The sequence below is a fragment of the Podarcis liolepis genome (assembly GCF_965112155.1).
Source record: "Podarcis liolepis genome assembly, chromosome: 4".
NCBI classification, from domain to species: Eukaryota; Metazoa; Chordata; class Lepidosauria; order Squamata; family Lacertidae; genus Podarcis; species Podarcis liolepis.
In genome coordinates this window covers 89954371-89978609 of record NC_139558.1, presented here as the reverse complement: position 1 = coordinate 89978609, position 24239 = coordinate 89954371, and the positions used below count along the sequence as shown (strand labels likewise).

Sequence of the window (24239 nt, the reverse complement as noted above, 5' to 3'; positions counted from 1 at the left end):
GCCAAGGAGTGTGGTGGAGTCTCCTTCTTTGGAGGTCTTTAAGCAGAGGCTTGACAACCATATGTCAGGAGTGCTCTGATGGTGTTTCCTGCTTGGCAGGGGGTTGGACTCGATGGCCCTTGTGGTCTCTCCCAACTCTATGATTCTATGACTTGTTAAACTGAAATAAATAAACAGAAGTTTGTGTTCTGATTTAACCCTGACGGTGAAACCTCTGGGGACCCTGTGTGATTGCCACAGAAAAACTGGGTGCCCAGTTCCACCATCCCTGACCATTGACCAGGCTGGTGGGGGCTTACGGGAGTTGGAGCCCAGCCACTTTTGGAGGTCATGGATTGTCCACCCTGTCATAGGTGTATGCCAAGCTTCACCAATCTGGTCTCCTCCAGATACTTTTGGGGGCTACAACACCAGTCCGTTAATGGCTATTGGCTGTGCTGGCTCTGGCTGATGGGAGTTGGTGAGCAGCGATATCTGGAGGCGCATACAGGTTCTCCACAGCTGCCCTAGTAAGCATGTTTGAGATTTCAGCTTTACAGCACAATCCCATACCTGCCCATTCAGGAGCAAATCCCACGGCATTCGGTGGAACCTTTCCCCAAGGTAAGTGTGCATAAGATTAGAGCCTTAGAAAGCTCAAGTATGTTGGTGTGCAATGCAAAGGCTCTCACTCCGAGTAACAGCCGCCAGTTCAGAGGGGACTATGAAATTTCTGAAGGAGTTGTTTGACAAAGGAAACAGAGAATCACAGAACTGGAAGTGTTGGAAGGGACATCAAGGGTCATCTAGTTTAACTCCCTGCAATGCAGGAATCTCAACTTGAGCATCCATGGCATGTCTGCCGACAGCTGTTCTCCAGTAGTTTTGAGGCAGGACTTTTTGAATTCCAAATGTGAGGGAGATACAGGGAACATGTGTGTGTTGCGTTAATGCCTGCGTTGTGGACCTCGCAGAAGCATCTGACCGGGCACTGCAAGAGAACAGGATGCTACACAACGTGGAACTTTCACCTGATCCATCTGGGCTCATCTTATGCAACTATGTTTGGGAATATTGTAATACGAGTCACAGAAGATTCTTTTATTGATCCATCCAATGTACATCACAAACACACACTTTGGAACCCCCTCTGCTTGTTTAACTTTTGTTAAAATGTGATTATTCAAACTTTGCAAACGATCTGTTTCTAACCTGCGCCTGTGGCTGCATACACAGCATGCATTTGAAGCACCCACACGCCCCAAGAATCCTGGGAACTATAGTTTGCTAAGGGTGCTGGGAACCATAGCTCTGTAAGGGATAAAATGCAGCTGCCGGGATTCTTGGGGAGCGGCGTGCGCTTGAAACACGTGCAGCCGTCACCTATTTCTTTGCAGCGTTTTCCTAAATAGCGCGCATCTGCCAACAATGAGAACAATTACGATTTTCAGTCCCGCCGTTGCTCCCCTCCCAGTCCTCCTGGACACATCTTCCCTTCCGCGCACCAAAACGCGTGCTGTTCTCCTCCTCCTCCTCCTCCGTCCGCGTTTCCACACAGCTAATCCGGTGAGTAATCGGCGTGTGTCACTCCGTGTCGGCGTGCAAAGAGTAAGGGACACCTTCCCACCCGCGCGCCTTACCTCTTCAGAAGCTGCCGGCGAACTGAAAGGCAGCGAAGAAAAAGTTTCCTCGCAGCCTGGCAGGCCCCGCCTACGGGGGGCGGACCCAGGAAGCCAGTGGGCGGGGCCTGGCGCCTTGACCCCTCCTCCCACTCCCCTCGGTCCCCTTTTCCCTTACAGGAGTCGAACGAGAGGGGGCGGGGATTGGGCTGGAGCCCCGCCTCCTTTCCTTTTTTTAAACAAAAGAACCAAGTGCGAGGGGCGGAGCATGGCGAGTGGGAAGCCGTCTATTAAAACCCTTGGCGCTGGCGGGAGCCGGGCAGTCACCGGAGGCAGCGCACCTGGGACGGGGCAAGGCGAGGAGGGGAAGTCCCGGAGGCGCCTCTTTCCGATGCGAGCAGAGGGAGCGCAGCGAGGGCCGGGCTGGGGGCGCAGGGGTCCGCGATGCTGGAGAATGGCTCCTTAAGGAACTGCTGCGGGCTGGGCGGCCGAGGGGGCTTCGGCTTCTCCCAGCGAGGGGAGGCCGAGGCGGCGGCCGATGCAGAAGCGGAGGCGGCCGGAGGAGAAGCAGCAGCCGCGGGGGCGGCGGCTGGGGCAGCAGACCCCCGGCCGGGCTGGGTAGTCGCGGCGCTGTCCAGCGTGCTGATCTTCACCACCGTGGTGGATATCGCGGGCAGCCTGCTGGTCATTATCTCGGTGTTCAAGAACCGCAAGCTCAGGAATTCAGGTAACAGGAGGACGCGCGCGGGTGCGTAAAGTGCGCGCGTGCGGGGCAGGGCTTGAGCCCTTTGCGCGCGTCCCAGCAGCGATGGGACGGGGAGAGGGATTGCGCATGGCGTTGTGCAGCCTTATTTTGGGGGTGCGAGGTTCTGGCTGCTTTTGACAGGCTGAGAGAGCAGTTGTGCGGGTGGCGATTTGCCTCCAGGGATCGATCCCTTCTTACATCTCTTCTGGAACACAGAGGGAGAAAGTATGCAGAACCACCGGAGCCTGCCAAAAGTTTGCTCGCTTGATTATTTAAGATACACTGCACACTGCTAACCTCCCAAATAGAACCTGAATCTCCACCTCGGATCTCATCCTAAGACCGTCCCATACTTCTAAAGGAATACCAGATTCCACCGTGCTCCCCGTTTTCACTTTCTGAAGTCCCAAGATTCAAACCTCCCTCCAAGTCACACAAGCCTCTATCTGGTTCATAAGATAAGCCCGGCTGGATCAGACCGAAAGGTCTAGTTAGTCCAGAATCATTTTTCCAAGAGTGGCCAACTAGATGCCTATAGGAAACTCACTAGCAAAGCTTAAAGGCTGTAGACCCCCCCCCCCCCGTTCTTGCTCCCTGGCAATGTCTGGTATACTCTCCTTGAACACAGAGTCTCCATTTAAGTAGCATAGCGAATAACTATTGATAGATCCATCCTCTGTCATTCGAGTATAACTTGCAAACAGTCCAGCTTCGTTCCGTGTTGTACTTTGTCAGCCCTAAAAGCTACAGGGCGCACAGTGTGATTCTACAACTTTGCAATGAACTTGACTGAACTATTGTGCCACAACTGCATGCTATGCTGTGTCTAGCATTGCTATGATACTAACCTCAACACTACTCGAGACTTTCTGTTGATCTTTATACCTACGCAACGCATTGAACTGAGGGACCGACCGTCTTCTCTCTACCCTGGTCCCAGTTAGCACATAGTCAAGCTGTGTTGGACATATTCAGCCTTGTGTATAAAGAGACAGTTGCAGTCCCTTCCAATATACCTGCCTGAAGATCAATACATGCTCTAGATACAAATCTTATCGAGTTCACACACCGAGGGGGGTGGGGGCGAAAGAGACCGGAGGAGTGGGTTGCTATCACACAATTCTTACCAGATCTACTTAGAAATAAGTTCTACTGGCTATAGACAGTTTTATTTCCTTTCGTGTGAGTTATCATTCCATCCTTGTTGCAGTCTCCTGAAGTAACCCTAAAACTGTTTACCAGGAAGTAAGCCCCATTGCTCTCAATGGCACATAGCAGCCAAGCTTATATATCTGGTTGTCAAGTTCACACCGTGCTCACTTACCATCTGCAACAGCAAACAGAGTTAAGCTGCTTTGAAATCCTGTTGGCTTCAGGAGGATAGAGTTAAACACGGTTGAACTCTCCCATTAAACGCAGTGGATCTTAAACATGCTTAGGCTGGGACGGATTGTGCCCAGTGGTTGCCAATTTTGCCTTGCATTTTTCAATAGCCTTGGCCATTTTATGAATGGTGGGATTAAAGCAGGGGAGCTCTCCGTAGTTTAGCGCTTAGATCCCGTGGGAAACTGACAGCAATTCATTTCCTGCAGTGTTTGCAAAACTCTCCCCCTGTGGGGAGTTCTTCTTAACTGCAGGCTGTCGGAATGAATGGGAATCTGTGAGCTTTTCAGCACGCTTTGGCAGACGGACTGGACAGCTCCAGCACTTGTGACCTCACCCATATTGAATGGGGAGCGTGAACGAGCTGAAGATGGGGATACCCCCCCCCATTTTAGGAGAGCTTTGTAAAAGTGGGTTAGATAGGTGGTGGGAGTCTCCATTTCATCCTTAAAGGAGACGAAATGGCTTCACTTTTACTCTGTTGGTGTCAATAAATCCCAGAGAGGAGCTCTCTTCAAATATTCACAGAGCTGTCACTCGGAAGAAGATGGAGCTGGATTGTTCTTTCGTTGCTCCGGCTGGACTAGAAACGATGTAAGGAAGCAGATTTGAATTAAACATTAGGAGAAGCTTCCTAATGATAAGAGCCATTTGGCTATGGAACAGTCTTCCTCGGGAGGTGGTAAGCTCTCTTTTTCTGGAGTTATTTAAGCAGAGGCTGGCCAGCCATCTGTCAGTGATGTCTCTGGATCCTCCATTGCAGATTCTGCATTGAACAAGGGGTTCGCCTAAATGGCCTCTATGGTCTCTTCCAGCTCCACGATCCTAAGCTTCTGTGCTTAGTCTATTACAGCAAACACAGAAGGAATATCTGGAATGCCACATGACCTAGAGATTTAACATATTGTTGGGGCATTCCTCTTGCCGCAATGTATCTGCTAGGCTGTAAGGGGTCCAAAGACTCTCTCTTGTCTGCGGGGTCAGGGGGATGCTTGCTCTGTTGATGGGTAGTAAGAGAGAGCTGATAGCAGTGTGGTGTAGTGGGTGGAGTGTTGGACTTAGTCTGGGTGGATCTGGGTTCAAATCTACATTCTCTTAAGTAACAGTGGGTCAGAGCACATCCTCAGCCAAACCTCCCTCAAAGTGTCACAAAAATGAGGGGAGCAAGCAGATGGTGTGCACTTTCTGAACTCATTGGAAGAAGGATGGGATAAAAACATTGGGTGGGCAACAGGCACTCAGCATATGCTCTGGGACACTCTCATCTTCTCTTTCATAATATATTATGGGGTTGCTTCTGGACATTGGAAGAAGATGCCAGGACCAGGGACAAGTTTTTGTTGTTGTTTAGTCGTGTCCAACTCTTCGTGACCCCATGGACCAGAGCACGCCAGGCACTCCTGTCTTCCACTGCCTCCCACAGTTTGGTCAAACTCATGCTGGTAGCTTCGAGAACACTGTCCAACCATCTCATCCTCTGTCGTCCCCTTCTCCTTGTGCCCTCCATCTTTCCCAGCATCAGGGTCTTTTCCAGGGAGTCTTCTCTTCTCATGAGGTGGCCAAAGTATTGGAGCCTCAGCTTCAGGATCTGTCCTTCCAGTGAGCCTTTGCTTATTTTTTTTATAGCTATATAGATGTAGAATAGATGAGAGCATCTGCTGAGTGCCTGTTGCTCACCCAGTGGTGAATAACTGTATAATGTGCTTCCATGTATCAGGGACTAGAACTGAAGTCTTAAGAGGATGGCATTTTGAGGGAGATCAGAGTCTCTTTCTCTAGAAATAGTGTGCCGTATCTTAAACACTGCCAAGTGAATAATGAAGTCTTGGGGAGAAGTCACTCTCTTTGAAGTGGTGTGGACCCTTCAGTTCAGCAAATGTTGCTAGCTTGAACTAAACTAGGTGCCTGTAAGGTTTGTTTTAAAATGAAGGATCTTGGGTGGTATTAGGGGATGGCAAAGGGAGGCAGTGGGTGGGGGCATCCATCCACTTCTTGTGCAAAATATTTCCCATGAAGAGAGTGTACGTAAAGAACATGGGCACAGGATCTTGTCATTGGAACCATTGAACTAAAATGTAATGTGAAGTCTGTAACTTGGTCCCTAACAGAACTGGCTTATCTTGCAGCCAAAATGAGAGTAACCTTTGTCCATCTACATGTTGCTTAACAATAGATCATCTCTGACCATCTGGTCTACGGATTGGGGCTGATGGGAGTCAAGTCCAGCAACAGATCAGGACTGACCACAGTCCCATCCTTGCCTTCCAGAGGATTGAGACAACATATATATTTGAATACCCAGACAACCAGTTTCCTCCATCATTGAAATAAACACATATTCTTCTCCAATTTACCTTGAATCCATCTTCCTCTGTTTTTTCCCACGTAGAATTTTAGCTTGTAAGCTATTTGCAGGCAGAAAACTACTTCTGTTGTTTTCTGTAAAGAGACAGCCATGCTGAAGTTACTATCAATGAACTGACAATATCCCCCACCAATTCATCACCCTGCTGGGGGCAAAAAATGGGGGGGCATCTTTAATAATTTGGACTGGACTGGCACGTTTTCCAAAACATTTTGAGAGGTTGTGCAGCAGTAGCACATCACGAAACTTACTTGGTGGCTGTCATGGCCTGCTGTGACCCCATCCCTTAAAGCCTCGTATGTGGTATTGCCAGTGGGCGCTGCATTTGTGGGAGAGGGGATTAGTCAATTAGTTCTTGTTCTTGTTTTTATTCAGTACAGTCATACCTCGGGTTAAGGTACAGTAGCTTCAGGTTGAGCGTTTTCAGGTTGCGTTCCATGGCGACCCGGAAGTAACGGAACGGGTTACTTCCAGGTTTCGCCACTCACACATGCGCAGACGCTCAAAATGTCATCACACGCATGCGCAGAAGCAGCGAACCGCGACCCACGCACACGCAGATGCAGGTTGCGTTCTGCTCAGGATGTGAACGGGGCTCCAGAACGGATCCCATTCGCATCCAGAGGTACCACTGTACTTTGTGTTTTTATTTTGTGTTTTTATGCTGAGAAGCTGACAAAGGGTGGTATACAAATTTAATAAATTAATTAAATAATAAAGACAGTGATCCACAGGAAACCCGACTGCCATTTGCTCCAGCTGAGCTCTGAAGAGCAGTGTTCCTCAAGGTGAAGGCAGTATAAGAACAAGAGGGTGTTTGGATAAGCCCATTGTCTACAATGACTTGGAGTAGCTCGGTGAGGTTTCAGACAGGAATTTCTCCCAGATGTACCTGGAACTGACTAGGGATGTACCTGGGACCTTCTTCTTATGAAGCAGATTACTACCATTGAGCTAGTGGGACGCGGGTGGCACTGTGGTCTAAACCACTGAGCCTCTTGGGCTTGCCAATCAGAAGGTCGGCGGTTCGAATCCCTGCGACGGGGTGAGCTCCCGTTGCTCAGTCCCAGCTCCTGCCAACCTAGCAGTTTGAAAGCACACCAGTGCAAGTAGATAAATAGGTATCGCTGCGGCGGGAAGGTAAACGGCATTTCTGTGCACTCTGGTTTCCGTCACGGTGTTCCATTGCACCAGAAGCGGTTTAGTCATGCTGGCCACAGGACCTGGAATGCTATCTGTGGACAAACACTGGCTCCCTTGGCCTGAAAGCGAGATGAGCGCTGCAACTGCCTAGTGACCTTTGACTGGACTTAACCATCCAGGGGTCCTTTACCATTGAGATACATTTTTCCATGGAGACCCCATAAAACAACACAGTGGGGACTGATGAAGCTGCTGAGCCCCCCTGGAACACTGACTGACTGTTGCAAGGAAGAAAATCTGAGCCCTGGGTAGGAGAGGAAATTGAATGGTGTGACTGGAGGATGAGTGGAAGGAGAGGCACATTGCTGTTTAAAAAAAAAAAGTTATGAGACAATCATCTCCTTATCTTGGAGAGGTCATTTTCTGGTCCACCCTCGAGAAGCTATTTTTAAACATCCCAAGGATAGAGGTGAGAGTTCTCTGCAGAAATCAATGGTGAAATCAAAGGTTTTAATGTAGCTTGCTGTTCCTAAAGGTAACACAGTGGGTCAGTGAATCTGGCTGCTAACCAGAAGGTTGGTGGTTTGAGCCCACCAAGGGATGGCTGTGGGCAAGACTCCTGAATTGAAGGGGTTGGACTGGATGACCTTTAGGGTCTCTTCCAACTCTACAATTCTATGATTCTATGACTGAGCACCACTTGCGCCCCCTTCCCCGCACAAAACACCTGAAATCATCCAATGGGAACTGAGCATGCTCAGTGGGCATAGAATGCTAATTAATATGGATGGCGGAGGAGAACAGGAAGCTGTGGAGGGTAGGCTTTGGAATGGATTGTCCAGAATGCATTGCAGGGGGTTATTATTATTATTATTATTATTATTATTTTATATATTGAATTTATATACCACCCTATACCCAGAGGTCTCAGGGCGGTTCACTGAACTAAATCAAAATATAAAACTACAAAATATATAATCAAAATAAAAACAATAACCAAATAACACCCCCCCCGAAAAGAGCCACATTTTAAAAGGGTATATGATGTCAAACAGATCAACCAAAGGCCTGTTTAAAAAGGAACATTTTTGCCTGGCACCTAAAGGTGTATAATGAGGGCACCAGGGATACTTCCCTGGGAAGAGCATTCTACAGACAGGGAACCAATGCAGAGAAGGGCCGTTCACCCTCTGGACCTCTCAAGGAGGGGGCAAATGAAGAAGGACCTCAAAAGATGATCTCAGGGTCCAGGTAGGTTCACCTGAAAAGAGGCGGTCCTTGAGGTATTGCGGTCCTGAGCGATTTAAGGCTTTATAGGTCAAAACCAGCACTTTGAATTGGGCCCGGAAGCTAGTTGGTAGCCAGTGCCATCAGACCAGGATTGGTGTAAAAAGGTAAAGGTACCCCAGACCGTTAGGTCCAGTCGCAGACGACTCTGGGGTTGCACACTCATCTCGCTCTATAGGCCAGCGTTTGTCCACAGACAGCTTCAGGGTCTTGTGGCCAACATGACTAAGCCGCCTCTGGCGAACCAGAGCAGTGCACGGAAACGCCGTTTACCTTCCCACCAGAGGGGTACCTATTTATCTACTTGAACTTTGAGGTGCTTTCGAACTGCTAGGTTGGCAGGAGCAGGGACTGAGCAACGGGAGCTCACCCCGTCTCAGGGATTCGAACCGCCAACCTTCTGATCGGCAAGTCCTAGGCTCTGTGGTTTAACCCACAGCGCCACCCGCGTCCCTTGAATAAAGCTCAGTTGGATGCTAATAGTAGATAGTGAGAACATAAGAAGAGCCTTCTGAATCAGGCCAATGGCTCATTGAGTACAGCATCCTGTTCTCACGGTGGCCACCCAGATGCCTGTGGGAAACCCACAATGCAGACAGAAGAGCTCTCTCCCTTCCTGTAGTTTCCAACAAGTACTGTTCAGATGCATGACTGCCTCTGACCATGGAGGCAAAGAAGAGTGTTGGCTAGTAGCTATCCGTAGCCAGATGGGCGGGGAATGAATGAATGAATGAATGAATGAATGAATGAATAAATAAATAAATAAATAAATAATACCCCCCCTCCCCGACCAGGGCTGGGCTCAGGGCAGCTAACACCGAATATAAATTGCAATAAAATGTAATAGAAAAATAGAAAAAACAGTTACCGTATTTTTTGCTCTATAAGACTCACTTTTTCCCTCCTAAAAAGTAAGGGGGAAATGTGTGTGCGTCTTATGGAGCGAATGCAGGCTGCGCAGCTATCCCAGAAGCCAGAACAGCAAGAGGGATTGCTGCTTTCACTGCGCAGCAATCCCTCTTGCTGTTCTGGCTTCTGAGATTCAGAATTTTTTTTTCTTGTTTTCCTCCTCCAAAAACTAGGTGCGTCTTGTGGTCCGGTGCGTCTTATAGAGCGAAAAATACGGTAATTAAAATACGGCTTAAGATGCACCTTAAAATGCAGCCTCATTTTAGTAGTGTGCCAGGTAATATGCTTCCTGGCATAACGGGGTATATACCAAATGCCCGTTTAGCACAAAGTAGACTGCCTATCACCACCCTTTCACCACATCACACAGACAGATCTGTCTATCAGCCACACTTTGAAACAAGTAGCAGCTTGTTCCCGTTAGCTGCAGCACAGATACTGGTATTGGAAACTGCCAACACTGCAAGAGCTCTCTAAATGAGAAAGTAAGCTGCATACACACACACACACACACACACACTGCATCACTCTGTGTGTGTGTGTGTGTGTGTGTGTGTGTGTGTGTGTGTGTGTATACACAGTGGTACCTCGGGTTACATACAATTCAGGTTACATACGCTTCAGGCTACAGACTCTGCTAACCCAGAAATAGTGCTTCAGGTTAAGAACTTTGCTTCAGGATGAGAACAGAAATTGTGCTCCGGCAGCGCGGCAGCAGCAGGAGGCCCCATTAGCTAAACAGGTACCTCAGGTTAAGAACAGTTTCAGGTTAAGAATGGACGTCCGGAACGAATTAAGTACTTAACCCGAGGTACCACTGTGTGTGTGTGTGTATGCACTAATATCAGAACCAACGAATTGCAGGAACTACATATAATACAGGTCATTGGCTGTAATTAAGAGATTGGATTCACACAAACAGCACAAGAACCTGCCTTTTACCACAGCAAAGGTTAGGCCAGTAGCCAACTTGCTCAATATCAGCTACACGGACTGTAGGTGCAGAGTTTCATACAGAATTCTCTCCTGGTCCTCCCTGGAAATTCCAGGATTAAATATGGGACCTTCTGAATGCAGAGCACATGTTCTGCCACTAAGCTGCAGCCAGTCCACAATGCATTCAATTATATTTATGTGCAGGAGAGGAGGCAAGCATGAAACCGTTTTGTTCAAAACTGGATAACATTTGGATCACTGGGGAAACAAACCACATCCTTCATGTGATAGAATTCGTGCTGATGAATTACTAAACATTTTAAATGAGGTTAGGCTTTGTTTGCCATCTTCCCACAAAAATAAACTGTATACAGGCAGCAGTAAGCAAGCAAGAGCAGCGATTCATAAAAATGATCAATGCACATTTCAAATAAAATTGTAGCATAATATAAACATTTCAACTACGTCAGAGGATCTTGGGAAAACTCTATGCTCTTTGGTGTGGGATGCGGGTGGTGCTGTCGGGACGCGGGTGGTGCTGTGGATTAAACCACAGAGCCTAGGACTTGCCAATCAGAAGGTCGGCAGTTTGAATCCCCGAGACGGAGTGAGCTCCTGTTGCTTGGTCCCTGCTCCTGCCAACCTAGCAGTTCGAAAGCACGTCAAAGTGAAAGTAGATAAATAGGTACTGCTCTGGCGGAAAGTTAACAGCATTTCCGTGCGCTGTTCTGGTTCGCCAGAAGTGGCTTAGTCATGCTGGCCACATGACCCGGAAGCTGTACACTGGTTCCCTAGGCCAGTAAAGCAGGATGAGCGCCGCAACCCCAGAGTCGGCCACGACTGGACCTAATGGTCAGGGGTTCCTTTACCTTATTATATGTACAGCAAATACAGATAGGGACGCGGGTGGTGCTGTGGTCTAAACCACTGAGCCTCTTGGGCTTGCCGATCGGAAGGTCAGCAGTTCGAATCCTGGCGATGGAGTGAGCTCCCACTGTTCTGTCCCAGTTCCTGCCAAGCTAGCAGTTCGAAAGCACACCAGAGGAAGTAGATAAATAGGTACTGCTGTGGCAGGAAGGTAAACGGTGTTTCCTTGTGCTCCTGTTTACGTCACAGTGTTCCGTTACACCAGAAGCGGTTTAGTCCTGCTGGCCACATGACCCGGAAAGCTGTCTGTGGGCAAGCACCAGCTCCCTCGGCCTGAAAGCGAGATGATAGCTGCAACCCCATAGACGCCTTAACCATCCAGGGGTCCTTTACTTTTCTTTACCTACCTTTACACAGGATTCCCCTCTCTGTGGTACAATGTTTCCTAATGGAAGTTTGCAGCTTGATCCTGTCCTCTGCTGGCATTTGGAAAATGCTGGACTGGAGACAGTTAAGAGGGCAGGGAAAGCGTATGCCATACAAGCTGAGTGGAGAAAGTGCCAGTGTTACAAACTGCTTTAATCTCAAAGCAATTTTGTGTCTGGAAACAACCGTGTGACTGTTTAGTCATCAATTGTCTAGTAACATAGGGGTGTTTGAAGCAGGAGGAGATGGTGATGAGGAAGCCATGAAACAGAACTTGAGTAGCTTGCGAGCTATTTCCCCATGCCGTATGCCCTGTGCACATATAAAATAACGATGGTTTTCTTTTTGCCTTTTTCACGTAATTCCCTTTACCAGACTTCAAAGTGTATATATAGCAAGGATGAGCCTTCCATCCCATTCTGGGTGACCTTCTGAGGACCACATGCCAGGGGTGGGTGGGGCCAAGGGCAAAAGTGGGTGGGGCAATTTATGGAAATTCCACACCTGTGCAGTCAGTAGGCTAGTTTGCACACACACTCCCCTCCCCCACTCCCTGCATCTTCCAGCTGAAAGTACTGTAAATTGTATGAATGCTAGAATGATGCAGGATATAAAGATAACTTGGCATTAGTAACTTAGCGGAAAGAAGTATGAAAATAACTGAACTATGAGAACAAAGATGAAATTTGATTAATATTATGTCAAGCTTAAATATTTAAATATTTGATAACAAAGGGTAAAATTGGAGACAATATTTGAAAGGCACAAATTAAAACAAGATTTGAGAGAAGGTGAAGTATTGCTGAATATGACTTTGTAAACGGGAACGCAGGAAAGGGAGATGTGAGGGAGTCTGAAAAGAAGGTTATGGAAACTTGGTTTTTGAAATTTAACTATGTTGTATTTTTCTTGTTCTGTGTGTATTTTTTTATTTTGGTGATGGGGTTTTATGTGCTTGGTGTTATATTGTTTAAAACCCTTAATAAATATTTTATTTAAAAAAACAACACAAATAAATGCATGTATGCATTTCCTTTCTAATACTCTTACATACCAAAGCAAAAACTGATCCCTGCAAGAAGAAAGCTAGCTCATCAGGGATTGCAATCCTTGTTTTATTTCTCTTTCTCTCCAATTTGCTGGTTTTCTATTTTCGGGTGCCCTGAAGTGGTACAATCCAGCCTGTCAACTCATTCTACATACAATAAAACACACTCTTTCTGCTGCGTATGTAGATCTTAGCCTCAGCTGCCAGTCATCAGGCGGTGAATCATCAAGCGCTCCCATGAATCAGCCTAAGAATTAATAGCTCAGCTATGCACTTAGAATTCCTCCAGATTGCGTGCAGAGGGAGTTCATCCATTTTGGAAATGGAAGCAGAGAAGGAGGTGCAGAGGAAAAAATGCAGGTGGTTCTCAAAGAAAGGCATTTTAAAATTATTTCTGAAGAGCAAAATTAGAGCCTATTTGTATTGTGGAAGAAATGAGTCAGAGAATGACAGTTTCGAAAACAGCAAAGAAAGTTGGAGAGGATGCGCAGGGAGGGATAAGTGTTGCTGGAAGGTAAAAGAGAAGTAGATTTCATTGGAGTTGAAAGAGCAATTTAGAATAGAGAGAGAGAGCATGCAAAGGCATCCAACTCGAGATAATTTCAGAAGCTGAGTAACTTCTCAACAAAACCTGCCTGGAAACGGCATCAGGCTCTGGCAGGAAAGAAAGGCATTGGCTTTTGGCAGGAGTCCAGATTCTGGATTGTGTTTATTTGATTTCCAGTGTGCCTGCCACACAGAGCCAGTGTGGTGTTGTGGTTAAGAGCGGTGGACTCATAATCTGGTGAACCGGGTTTGATTCCCTGCTCCTCCACATGCAGCTGCTGGGTGACCTTGGGCTAGTCACATTTCTCTGAAGTCTCTTAGCCTCACTCACCTCACAGAGTGTTTGTTGGGGGGGGGGGAGAGAAAGGAGATTGTTAGCTGCTTTGAGACTCCTTAGGGTCGTGATGGGACGCAGGTGGCGCTGTGGGTTAAACCACAGAGCCTAGGACTTGCTGATCAGAAGGTCGGCGGTTAAAATACAGGTTAAAATATAGTAGCCCATAGATCAAAACAATAAGGGGAGGGAAACATAAGGGTCAGACTGAGTCCAAACCAAAGGCCAGGCTGAAAAGCTCTGTCTTGCAGGCCCTGCGGAAAGATGTCAAGTCCCGCAGGGCCCTAGTCTCTTGTGACAGAGCGTTCCACCAAGTCGGGGCCAGTACTGAAAAGGCCCAAGGTCACCCAGCAGATGCATGTGGAGGAGCGGAGACACGAACCCAGTTCCCCAGATTACAAGACTACCACTCTTAACCACTACACCACACTGAAAAGGCCCTGGCCCTCGTTGAGACCAATCTAACCACCTTGCAACTTGGGACCTCCAAGGTGTTGTCATTTGTGGATCTTAAGGTCCTCCACGGGGCCGTCTCCCTCGGCCTGAAAAGCGAGATGAGTGGCGCACCCCATAGTCGCCGTTGACTGTACTCAACCATCCAGGGGTCCTTTATCTTTTTACCTTACCTTGGGAAGAGCATTACACAAATGGGGAGCCACCACTGAAGAGGCCCGTTCTCGTGTTGCCACCCTCCATGCCTCCCTAGTAAAAGGCACACAAATATTTCAGGGTGTGCAAAACTACCTGCGCTCAGTGAAGCACTTCCTCGCCGTGGCCCAGTCATGGAGCATGCCTCCAGATTGGACAGAGGAGCAGTGATTCCTGTCTGGTGCAGGTGGTTCAGTTTCGCAGTGTGAACAGGGCTCCAATGACCCTAACCATTCATACATGGAAAGCATGTAAGAGGAGGTCACGGAGATTCACCAGTTGGTCTTGAGGGTGCTGTGCATCCCCAATCCCTGATGGCTAGGTATCTCGTGGCTGTATAAAACTTCCCTAAATACATAATGATGTCGGCACAAAGGATCCCTTCAGATGACTGCTCCAGGTTTGGCTGGTGACCCTTGAGGTCCCACCCAACTCTACAGTTCTATGATTCTAAGAGCACTGCGGATCATTGAGAGAGGCAGCAAGGAACCTCCTTGGGCAGTGGACACTCTGGTTTATGGAAATCACTGCTAAATGTGTTCTCTTCACTTGCTAACAGTTCTCTTGTGACACACTGTTTGGGAGTTTTACTAGATTCTCTGTCTCTTGCCCTGCACAACAATGGACTAGTGTAGTCATGCTGTTGGGACAAAATAATGTGTTCTGATGACTAGTGATTCCACCATCTGCCATCTAATGCAGCCAGAGTAAAAATGTTTGGCAGTTATCCCTATAAACACACAAGTCTTTACTCATTATTTTATTTGCTCCATGTGTCTGGAGATGGATGAGGGTTGTATGGCCCCGCCTTTGTGCAATGACTTCCCCAGAGAGACTGACCTGGCTTTGAACTTTAGGTCTTCGTGGTGCCAACAGAATACCTTTTCATTTGCCCAGAGATGGCTTTTATTTGGTATTGATCTTGTGCTGTATTTCATCTATTTTTTGTTGATATTTAGATTTCGAACGCATTCATTCATTCATTCATTCATTTTTCCTCCAAGCAGCTTACAGCTAAAATTGTTGTTGTTTAGTCGTTTAGTCATGTCTCCTCCAGCACCATAATTCAAAAGCATCAATTCTTCGGCGATCAGCCTTCTTTGTGGTCCAGCTCTCACATCCATACATCACTACTGGGAAAACCATAGTTTTAACTATACAAATCTTTGTCAGCAAGGTGATGTCTCTGCTTTTTAAGATGCTGTCTAGGTTTGTCATCGCTTAGAAACAACTAAAAACATAGGGGTGAGGGAAACAGCAATCATCAATCATTATGAGGTCCCAGGGTGGCTTACAACAATTCATAAATCCAATATTAAAAGCAGTGGGAATGACCACAAGCACAGAAATTTTGGCAGGAATCTTTTGTGATCCTTAAAGATCTCCTCCACAGAGATATTGAAATGCAATATGAAGGGAAGTTACAGGGAACCAGGCAGAGGGCCTTCTCGGTAGTGGCGCTCGCCCTGTAGATCACTGTCCCATCAGATGTCAAGCAAATAAAGAGCTATCTTTTAGTAGACATCTGAAGGCAGCCCTCTATAGGGACGTTTTTAATGTTTGATGTTTTATTGTGCTTTTAATATTCTGTTGGGAGCGCTGGGGCAAAGTGTATGAATAATAAAAATGTTGCTGTTATTATTATTATTATAACCAAGCTTAGCTCTGTTCTCCTCCTTTTCTCCCTTGTAAGAATCTGATAAATCACCTCATTATGACAGTGTGTGTGGAACTGGGGTTGCATTGGAAAGATGCACATGCCTGCAAATGGTTTGATAGGGTATAGGGTATGGTACTTGGCATTGCCTTTGTCAAAGGTCCGTATAGTTAAAGCCATGGTTTTCCCAGTAGTGATGTATGGAAGTGAGAGCTGGACCATAAAGAAGGCTGATCGCCGAAGAATTGATGCTTTTGAATTATGGTGCTGGAGGAGACTATTGAGAGTCCCATGGACTGCAAGAAGATCAAACCTATCCATTCTGAAGGAAATCAGCCCTGAGTGCTCACTGGAAGGACAGATCCTGAAGCTGAGGCTCCAATACTTTGGCCACTTCATGAGAAGAGAAGACTCCGATGTTGGGAAAGATTGAGGGCACAAGGAGAAGGGGACAACAGAGGACGAGATGGTTGGACTATGTTCTCGAAGCTACCAGCATGAGTTTGACCAAACTGCGGGAGGCAGTGGAAGACAGGAGTGCCTGGCGTGCTCTGGTCCATGGGGTCATGAAGAGTCGGACACAACTAAATGACTAAACAACAACTTGGCATTGACTGAAACACAACACTATAGTATGAGGCACGGAGAAACAAAACGAAATAAGGATACTTTCTATGTTGATTAGTTTATTTATTTATTTATTTATTTATTTATTTATTTATTTATTTATTTATTTTAACTGTCACCAGAGGAACATAGACCGCCTGTAACTCATCTATCTTTTTGGCTTGCTTATTTGAGTCCAATCCAGCAGAGCTCTTCATATGTTCTTTGTTTGTTTGTTTAACTGGTGCTATAGTTGCAAATCTGCCTATGGAGTAGCGTTGAAGGAAGGAAAGCGTTTACAAAGAGGGTTGTATTTAAACATCTGAAAGCTTTTCTTGCCATTGCATACAATAATTGGTATGAATCAGCAGCACTTTGCCGGTTACATAAATGTATCTAACCTCTTTTGTAAGACGTGGAGTAATATCTGATCTTTTGAAATAGTGGGGCTCGGGGAGAAATTGGCGCTTTCATTGTGTCTAATTCTGAAGGAGAAATAATTTTGCCCAAGATAGAGCTGAATTAAAACTTCACTCAAAGGAACAAGCACAGATTGTCCAATCTTTATCTCTTTTTGGAGATGGGAGTGTGGAACTGATGATAAAAATTGCTCCCAAAACTTCTGCAACGATGATGCTGCGAGTGAGCAATTCATTCCTTTGGCTGTCAGTGGACTGAATTCTTAGACTGGCCTGTTACGTTTGATGTTATATTTCATGGAAGATGAAGCTATTCTCTTGGCTATTAGCTATGATGACTATGTCTTCATAATACCTGTTTCTGGGGACCACCAACTGTTTCCTGGCTGAGATGTCAACATTCTGCATCCCTCCATATAAATCAGCACAGGCAAATTTTACCCAAATCTGTGTCCTCGTTTTTCAGCAATGCATTTCCTATTTTCTGGGGATCTGCAAGTGGCCACACTAGAATAATATTAAGCCAACTGAAGCCCATGTAGTCTTCTTTCATCTGCTTCTTCCTTTTCCCAGTTGGGCTGTAGCAAGATTTAGCAGCGGGGAGTCTCAGCACCACATACAATGGAAATGCAGCTGTATGAATAACGCATTGAAGTTTGGTTGCGCGCATCCTGGCTGCCTTCCAGAGGGTGTGCTTTCATCCTATTGGAATCCATTTCAGTGAGCTTTAACTGTGCACAACTTTCTCTGGACGGCTGCCAGAATATATTTTATCCTTGGTTGCTACACAAAGAGGTGTTGGCTGCAATCCTACTTCTGTTGAGCCGGCTGGACGCAATTCACTAGAGATCAGTGACAATCATCAGGGTTCCCCCCCCTTAATATGTGGGTGGGTAAAAGGAAAAGTGTTGGTCATTGGGATGGAGAGTACTGTTCAAGTATGAATGACACATGCACTGTCTGTACTTGCAAGGATCTATATTATTTTGTGGGGGAGGGTGTCTCTCTTTTTAAGTTATATGGTGCTTCCATTTAAAACGACTTTCTTCCTGAGGCCCCACAAGTTCCTGGTATGCAAATGTTTTTTTATTCTTAAGTTATAAAGTTTGCAGGGACGCGGGTGGCGCTGTGTGTTAAACCACAGAGCCTAGGACTTGCCAATCAGAAGGTCGGTGGTTCGAATCCCCGCGACGGGGTGAGCTCCCATTGCTCGGTCCCAGCTCCTGCCAACCTAGCGGTTCGAAAGCACAAAGTGCAAGTAGATAAATAGGTACCGCTCCAGCGGGAAGGTAAACGGCGTTTCCGTGCACTGCTCTGGTTCGCCAGAAGCGGCTTAGTCATGCTGGCCACATGACCCGGAAGCTCCCTCGGCCAATAAAGTGAGATGAGTGCCGCAACCCCAGAGTCGGTCATAACTGGACCTAATGGTCAGGGTCCCTTTACCTTATAAAGTTTGCAGGCTAGAAATTCTTGCTTCCTTCTTGCCTTCCTTCTGAATGCCATTGCTCTCAAGTCCTGCTTTCATTGGTGACCCCGATTAGACTGGTGAACAGTTCTAAAGAACATTATTTTATGACATTTTTGGTTGGCCTAATAAAAGCATTGCCCCAAACTAGTATTGTGCCAGTATAGATTTTGGGATATTTCTTATGGGAAAATGTGGCTGCCCTGACTTTTTTTAAAAAAAATAATAATCTCCGTTTGAGGACTGTTCACAAGAGGGGGCAATTGGCAAGCCCCCAGCTGGCTCTAGCCCACCGGCCGGTGTGCAAAGCGAACTCCAGTCCCTTGGTACAGAATGATAATAATAATAATAATAATAATAATAATAATAATAAATAATTAATAATTAATAATAATTTTTTTATACCCCGCCCATCTGGCTGGGTTTCCCCAGCCACTCTGGGCAGCTTCCAACAAAGTATTAAAATACAGTGATCTGGTAAACATTAAAAAGCTTCCCTAAACAGGGCTGCCTTCAGATGTCTTCTAAAAGTCTGGTAGTTGTTGTTCTCTTTGACATCTGGTGGGAGGGCGTTCCACAGGGCGGGTGCCACTACCGAGAAGGCCCTCTGCCTGGTTCCCTGTAACTTGGCTTCTCGCAGCGAGGGAACCACCAGAAGGCCCTCGCCGCTGGACCTCAGTGTCTGGGCAGAACGATGGAGATTTAACTCAGTCTCTTAAAATCAGTTCCGTACATACGGTCATCATCATTTCCTCACATTGCCGCATCGTTTCTTATTTAGAGTCCAGTTGACATCCTTCACTTGCCGTTAAACCGTTCTTCCAGCTGGCCTCTTTTTCCGCCTTACAAACAGCACCTCCATTACATCTTATAAATAAGGAATCAATGTCACTCTGTGTTGCCTCCTTAAGCTGTGCTCTGCCCCATTCATCATTACGGCCAGACTATTTTGCTGCTCAGTCACATATATTTTGTCCCTTGCATTCTGCTTGGGCAGAGAAGATAACGAGCGACGTAATGCAAAGGTATTTGTCTGGTTCAAATCCTGGGATCATGTTGACTCTCGTGGAGAGGCAGACAAGGGTTTTCTTTGCAAGCAAGTTTGAGCCTGGGATCTTTGAGGTTATTGTTCCATGAATTTGCTAGACTTTCCAGCCAAAGCTTTAGGAGAGAGTTTGCTTGAATCAGTTTTCCATTGCACCCGTACTTTTACTCACCTTACCAATCTGCAGTGCATTGTTATAAAGATGAGGCATACCAACAGACGATGGCTTTTAAGGCCCTTTTCCCCAATGGAGCAGATGGTTAAGACTAGCAGTGGCTCATAACAGCACTTGACTCCTCAAGCACATGCTGCGTAATGTGCCTGCTTTTTGTAGTTATTAGGTACAGAAAGGGCTCGATTTTCTAAGAGCTGTTGTTGAGTGCAGGCTGGTTGTCATAGCCTCATCCGGCAAGTCAGAAGCCAACGCAGGGGAATAGCATAGGAGCCAACTCCTTGGGGTCAAGTTCCCTTAATAATAATAATAATAATAATAATAATAATAATAATAATAATAATTTATTATTTATACCCCGCCCATCTGGCTGGGTTTCCCCAGTCACTCTGAGCGGCTTCCAACCAAATATTAAAAACAATACAGTGTCAGACTTTAAAAACTTCCCTAAACAGGGCTGCCTTCAGTTGTCTTTTAAAAGTAAAATAGTTGTTTATTGCCTTGACATCTGCTGGGAGGGCATTCCACATGGCAGGCACCACCATCGAAAAGGCCCTCTGCCTGGTTCCCTGTAACCTCACTTCTCGCAGTGAGGGAGCTGCCAGAAGGCCCTCAGCGCTGGATCTCAGTGTGCAGGCTGAACACATGGGGGTGGAGACACTCCTTCATGTATACTGGGCCGAGGCTGCTTAGGGCTTTAAAGGTCAGCACCAGCACTTTGAATTGTGCTCGGAAATGTACTGGGAGCCAATGAAGATCTTTAAGGACGGGTGTTATATGGTCTTGGTGGCCACTCCCAGTCACCAGTCTAGCTTCCACATTCTGGATTAATTGCAGTCTCTGAGTCACCTTCAAAGGTAGCCCCACATAGAGCGCATTGCAATAGTCCAAGAGGGAGATAACTAGAGCAACCCCCCATAAAATATTTGAGGGGACTGCTCCCCCAAATTGATGGGCATTGCCATTCAATGCATGTGGCCCCCCCAATATTTTATGAAAGTTGGGACCCCTGGGGCGTGCCACCCCTGGAGGAAAAAAATTATCTGCCCACTTTCTCCACACCTATGGAAGTTATAAACTTCCATCGTGACCCCTCTTACTCTCCTTTTAGCTAAACCAAAAAGTCCCCAAAACTCTGCACCCTTTACAGAGGTTTTCAACTTTTTTGAGTCCACGGCTCCCTAGACCAACTGCATTCTTTCTATGGCACCCCTGTGGGGCTCAGGAGCCCAGTTATGTCACCCCTTGCCTCAAGAGCTGGCTGCCTCTCACCCTTTTTCAAACACCCTCCCTTGTGGAGTGTTCCCTCAGCCTCCAGTGTGGTGTAGTGGTTAAGAGCAATAGACTCATAATCTGGTGAACCGGGTTCGATTCCCCACTCCTCCACATGCAGCTGCTGGGTGACCTTGGGCTACTCACACTTCTCTGAAGTCTCTCAGCCTCACTCACCTCACAGAGTGTTTGTTGTGGGGGAGGAAGGGAAAGGAGAATGTTAGCCGCTTTGAGACTCCTTCAGGTAATGATAAAGCAGGATATCAAATCCAAACTCCTCCTCCTCCTCTTCTTCCTCCTCCTCCTCTCCCTTCTCCTTGGGAGTCCTCTGGGCAGTAGCTGCTGCCATCTCTAGTCTCTGAGCTGCCCCCCATCCCACCCCAAAGAAAAATACCTCCCAGAGGCACCATTTGGCTGCAGAACTTACAGCCAGGGCTGCTGCAATAAACAGCTGTACAAGCCTTCGGGAGGCAGAGACTCAAGAGGGCATCAGAGGAGGGGTGTTGCCTGCAACCCCTCCTCACCATCATTCAAGGCACCCCAGGGTGCCACGGCACCCTGGTCAAAAACCACTGCTATAGGGGAATCGCTCCACCCCCTTGATTATTTCGGTGAACCTTTTCCCTACCCTACAATACCCTTTGTGAGGTGAGGCCACCAGAGCTATAGACAGGATTCCAGTTGCTCCGCTACAGAGCTACAACTTTTCCTCAGGGCAAGGGTTTGTTGGAATATTCCGTTCCATCTTACGGAACAGGCATGATTGTTGTGTGTCACATGACTGTTTACACTCCAGCACAGCTTGCTGGGAACTGCCGTTTGTGTATAGCTTTTGCTGTTTGCTTTGGACACGAAGGAGAGCAGACATGTTTCCTTTTGTCCTGATGTATGCTGAATAAACTGCTTGTAAATATGCTCACACAGCCTCTCCTGCTACTTCTGCTGTGCAGCGTTTACTCTGCTGAGTAGTGTGCCCTAGCTTCTGAAGCTCAGGTCGCAGATTCATGCTGTACCAAGGGACTGGAGTTTGTCCAGCACACCAGCCAGTGGGCTGGAGCCAGCTGGGAGCCTGCCAATTTCCTTGGTTGCATGCCAACAGGGTTATCACTTGCCATGCCTGTTGATATTCTTCATCTTCAGGACTTGACTGTGCCCGTTAAGAGGGCAGATTGGGATTGCTGCTATTCTGGCAGTTATTAATCGTTCTACTGGGTGTTGGTGTCATATGCCCTGTGTCCGCCTGGGGCTTGGATTACATTGTGGATAGCAGTGTAATTCAGTATTGACCTGTCCTTACAAATCATGGAAAATTCCCAATGAACTGCAGTTGCATGACTCCTGTAACACACCATGTGACTATCTCCTAGACCTCTGCTAAGATCCTTTGCACAGGAAAAGACAGCACTCGTTTGAGCATATAATAGCATAAGAAGAGTCTGCTCAATCAGGGCAATGGCCCATCTAGTCCAGCGTCGTCTTCTCACGTTGAAGAAGAGAAGAAGAAGAGTTTGGATTTGATATCCCGCCTTTCACTCCCCTTCAGGAGTCTCAAAGCGGCTAACATTCTCCTTTCCCTTCCTCCCCCACAATAAACACTCTGTGAGGTGAGTGGGGCTGAGAGACTTCACCGAAGTGTGACTGGCCCAAGGTCACCCAGCAGCTGCATGTGGAGGAGCGGAGACACGAACCCGGTTTCCCAGATTACGTGACTACCGCTCTTAACCACTACACCACACTGGCTCTCCAACCAGATGCCTGCAGGAAGCCTGCAAACAGGATCCGAGCACAACAGCACTGTCTCCATTTACAATTCACAGCAACTGGCATTCAGAGACAGTGGAGGCAGAACATTGCCATCAGGGTCGGTAGCCATTGATATGCTTATCTTCCACTGCTTTGTCCAATCCTCTTTTAAAGCCAACCAAATTGGTGGTCATCAGTGCCTCCTGTGATAATGAGTTCCATACTTTATGCACAGCATGAAGTAGTAGAATCACAGAATTGTAGCGCTGAAAGGGGTCATCTAGTCCAACCCCCTGCAATGCAGGATTGTCAGCTCAAGCATCCATGACAGATGACCATCCAACCTTTGCTTTAAAAACTTCCAGTGAGGGAGACTATTCCACTGCCAAACAGCTCTTACTGTCAGAAGCCATTGGTTGGAGTTCTACTCTACAGAGCAGGAGAAAACTAGCTTGCTCCATTTTCCATGGGGCAGCCCTTGAGATATTTGAAGATCTCCTCTTTTCTAGGCTAGACATACCCCACTCCTTCGACCGTTCTTCATCAAGCTTGGTTTCCAGACCCTTGATCATCTTGGCTGCCCTCCTCTAAACACATTCCAGCTTGTCAACATCCTTCTTAAATTGTGGTGCCCAGAATTGGACACAGTACTCCAGCTGTGGTCTGATCAAGGCAGAATGGTGTGGTACTATGACTTCCCTTGATGTGGACACTAGACTTCTGTTGATGCAGCCTAGAATAGCATTAGCCCCTTTTTTTGCTGCTGCATCACTTTCTTTCATCTTCCAACATTCAGCCTCACTGGATTCTAGTGTTATGAGACAAGGAGAAGACCTTTTCTCTATCCACTTTTTCCATGCCATGCATAATTTTGTAAACTTCTATCCTGTCACCACTGACTCTCCTTTTCTCTAAATTAAAGAGTCCGCAACTCATAGGTTGTGGGTGAACATATCAGACGACACAGCGATTCTCCAAACAGCTCTTGTTTATTCACAGGTCAGAACAGAACTGAACTGAAGGGTTCAGCCAGCCTGCTTATCTAGAGCTCCAGTACAACGTAACTGTAACAACTTTCTGTAACTATCCAATCACTGAGCGTCACTTTTGATCCCTTATTTGCATATGTGGACCTGAGTAAAAACTATCTACAGTATCCCCCTGCTGGCCCAGGGTGAGAATTTCAGTACATAACAGGAACACTGCACCTTTTCCCCACAGGAGAGTTGCTCCATCGCCTTGATCGTTTTTGTTGCCTTTTTCTTAACCTTTCCCAGCTCTGCAATATCCCTTTTGAGGTGACAGGAACCACACACAGCATTCCAAATGTGGTCACACCATAGATTTGCATAACAGCATTATGATGTGGGCATTATAAAAGGATGTATACGTAGCTCAGCTTATCAGTTGATACTAATAAGAATGCATCCAGTCCCTGAAGCGCTTTCTGAGTAGTCACAGCACTTCATTGGCATTTTTGCACTACGACGACCTTGCAAGGTGGGCTGATGTTATGCTTACATTGTAGGTGGCTGGTGGGAAAGCAGAGGCTGCAAAAAGAGTGATTTGATTCAGGTAACAGCCTGCTAAATTTGTGGCTGCTGTGAGATTTGGTGGCATGCCAC

The 24239-nt window shown here is 46.9% G+C and overlaps 1 protein-coding gene across 1 annotated transcript in view; it reads left to right on the top strand.

Moving 5' to 3' along the window:
- The first annotated feature begins 1786 nt into the window (after positions 1 to 1786).
- The window catches only part of MTNR1B (melatonin receptor 1B), a 37402-nt gene continuing 14949 nt past the window's right edge, over positions 1787 to 24239 (top strand). The window contains exon 1 of the mRNA XM_083499833.1: positions 1787 to 2325. Coding sequence (XP_083355959.1) covers positions 2043 to 2325 — 283 coding nt within the window. The 5' untranslated portion in view covers positions 1787 to 2042. The remainder of the gene's footprint in view (positions 2326 to 24239) is intronic.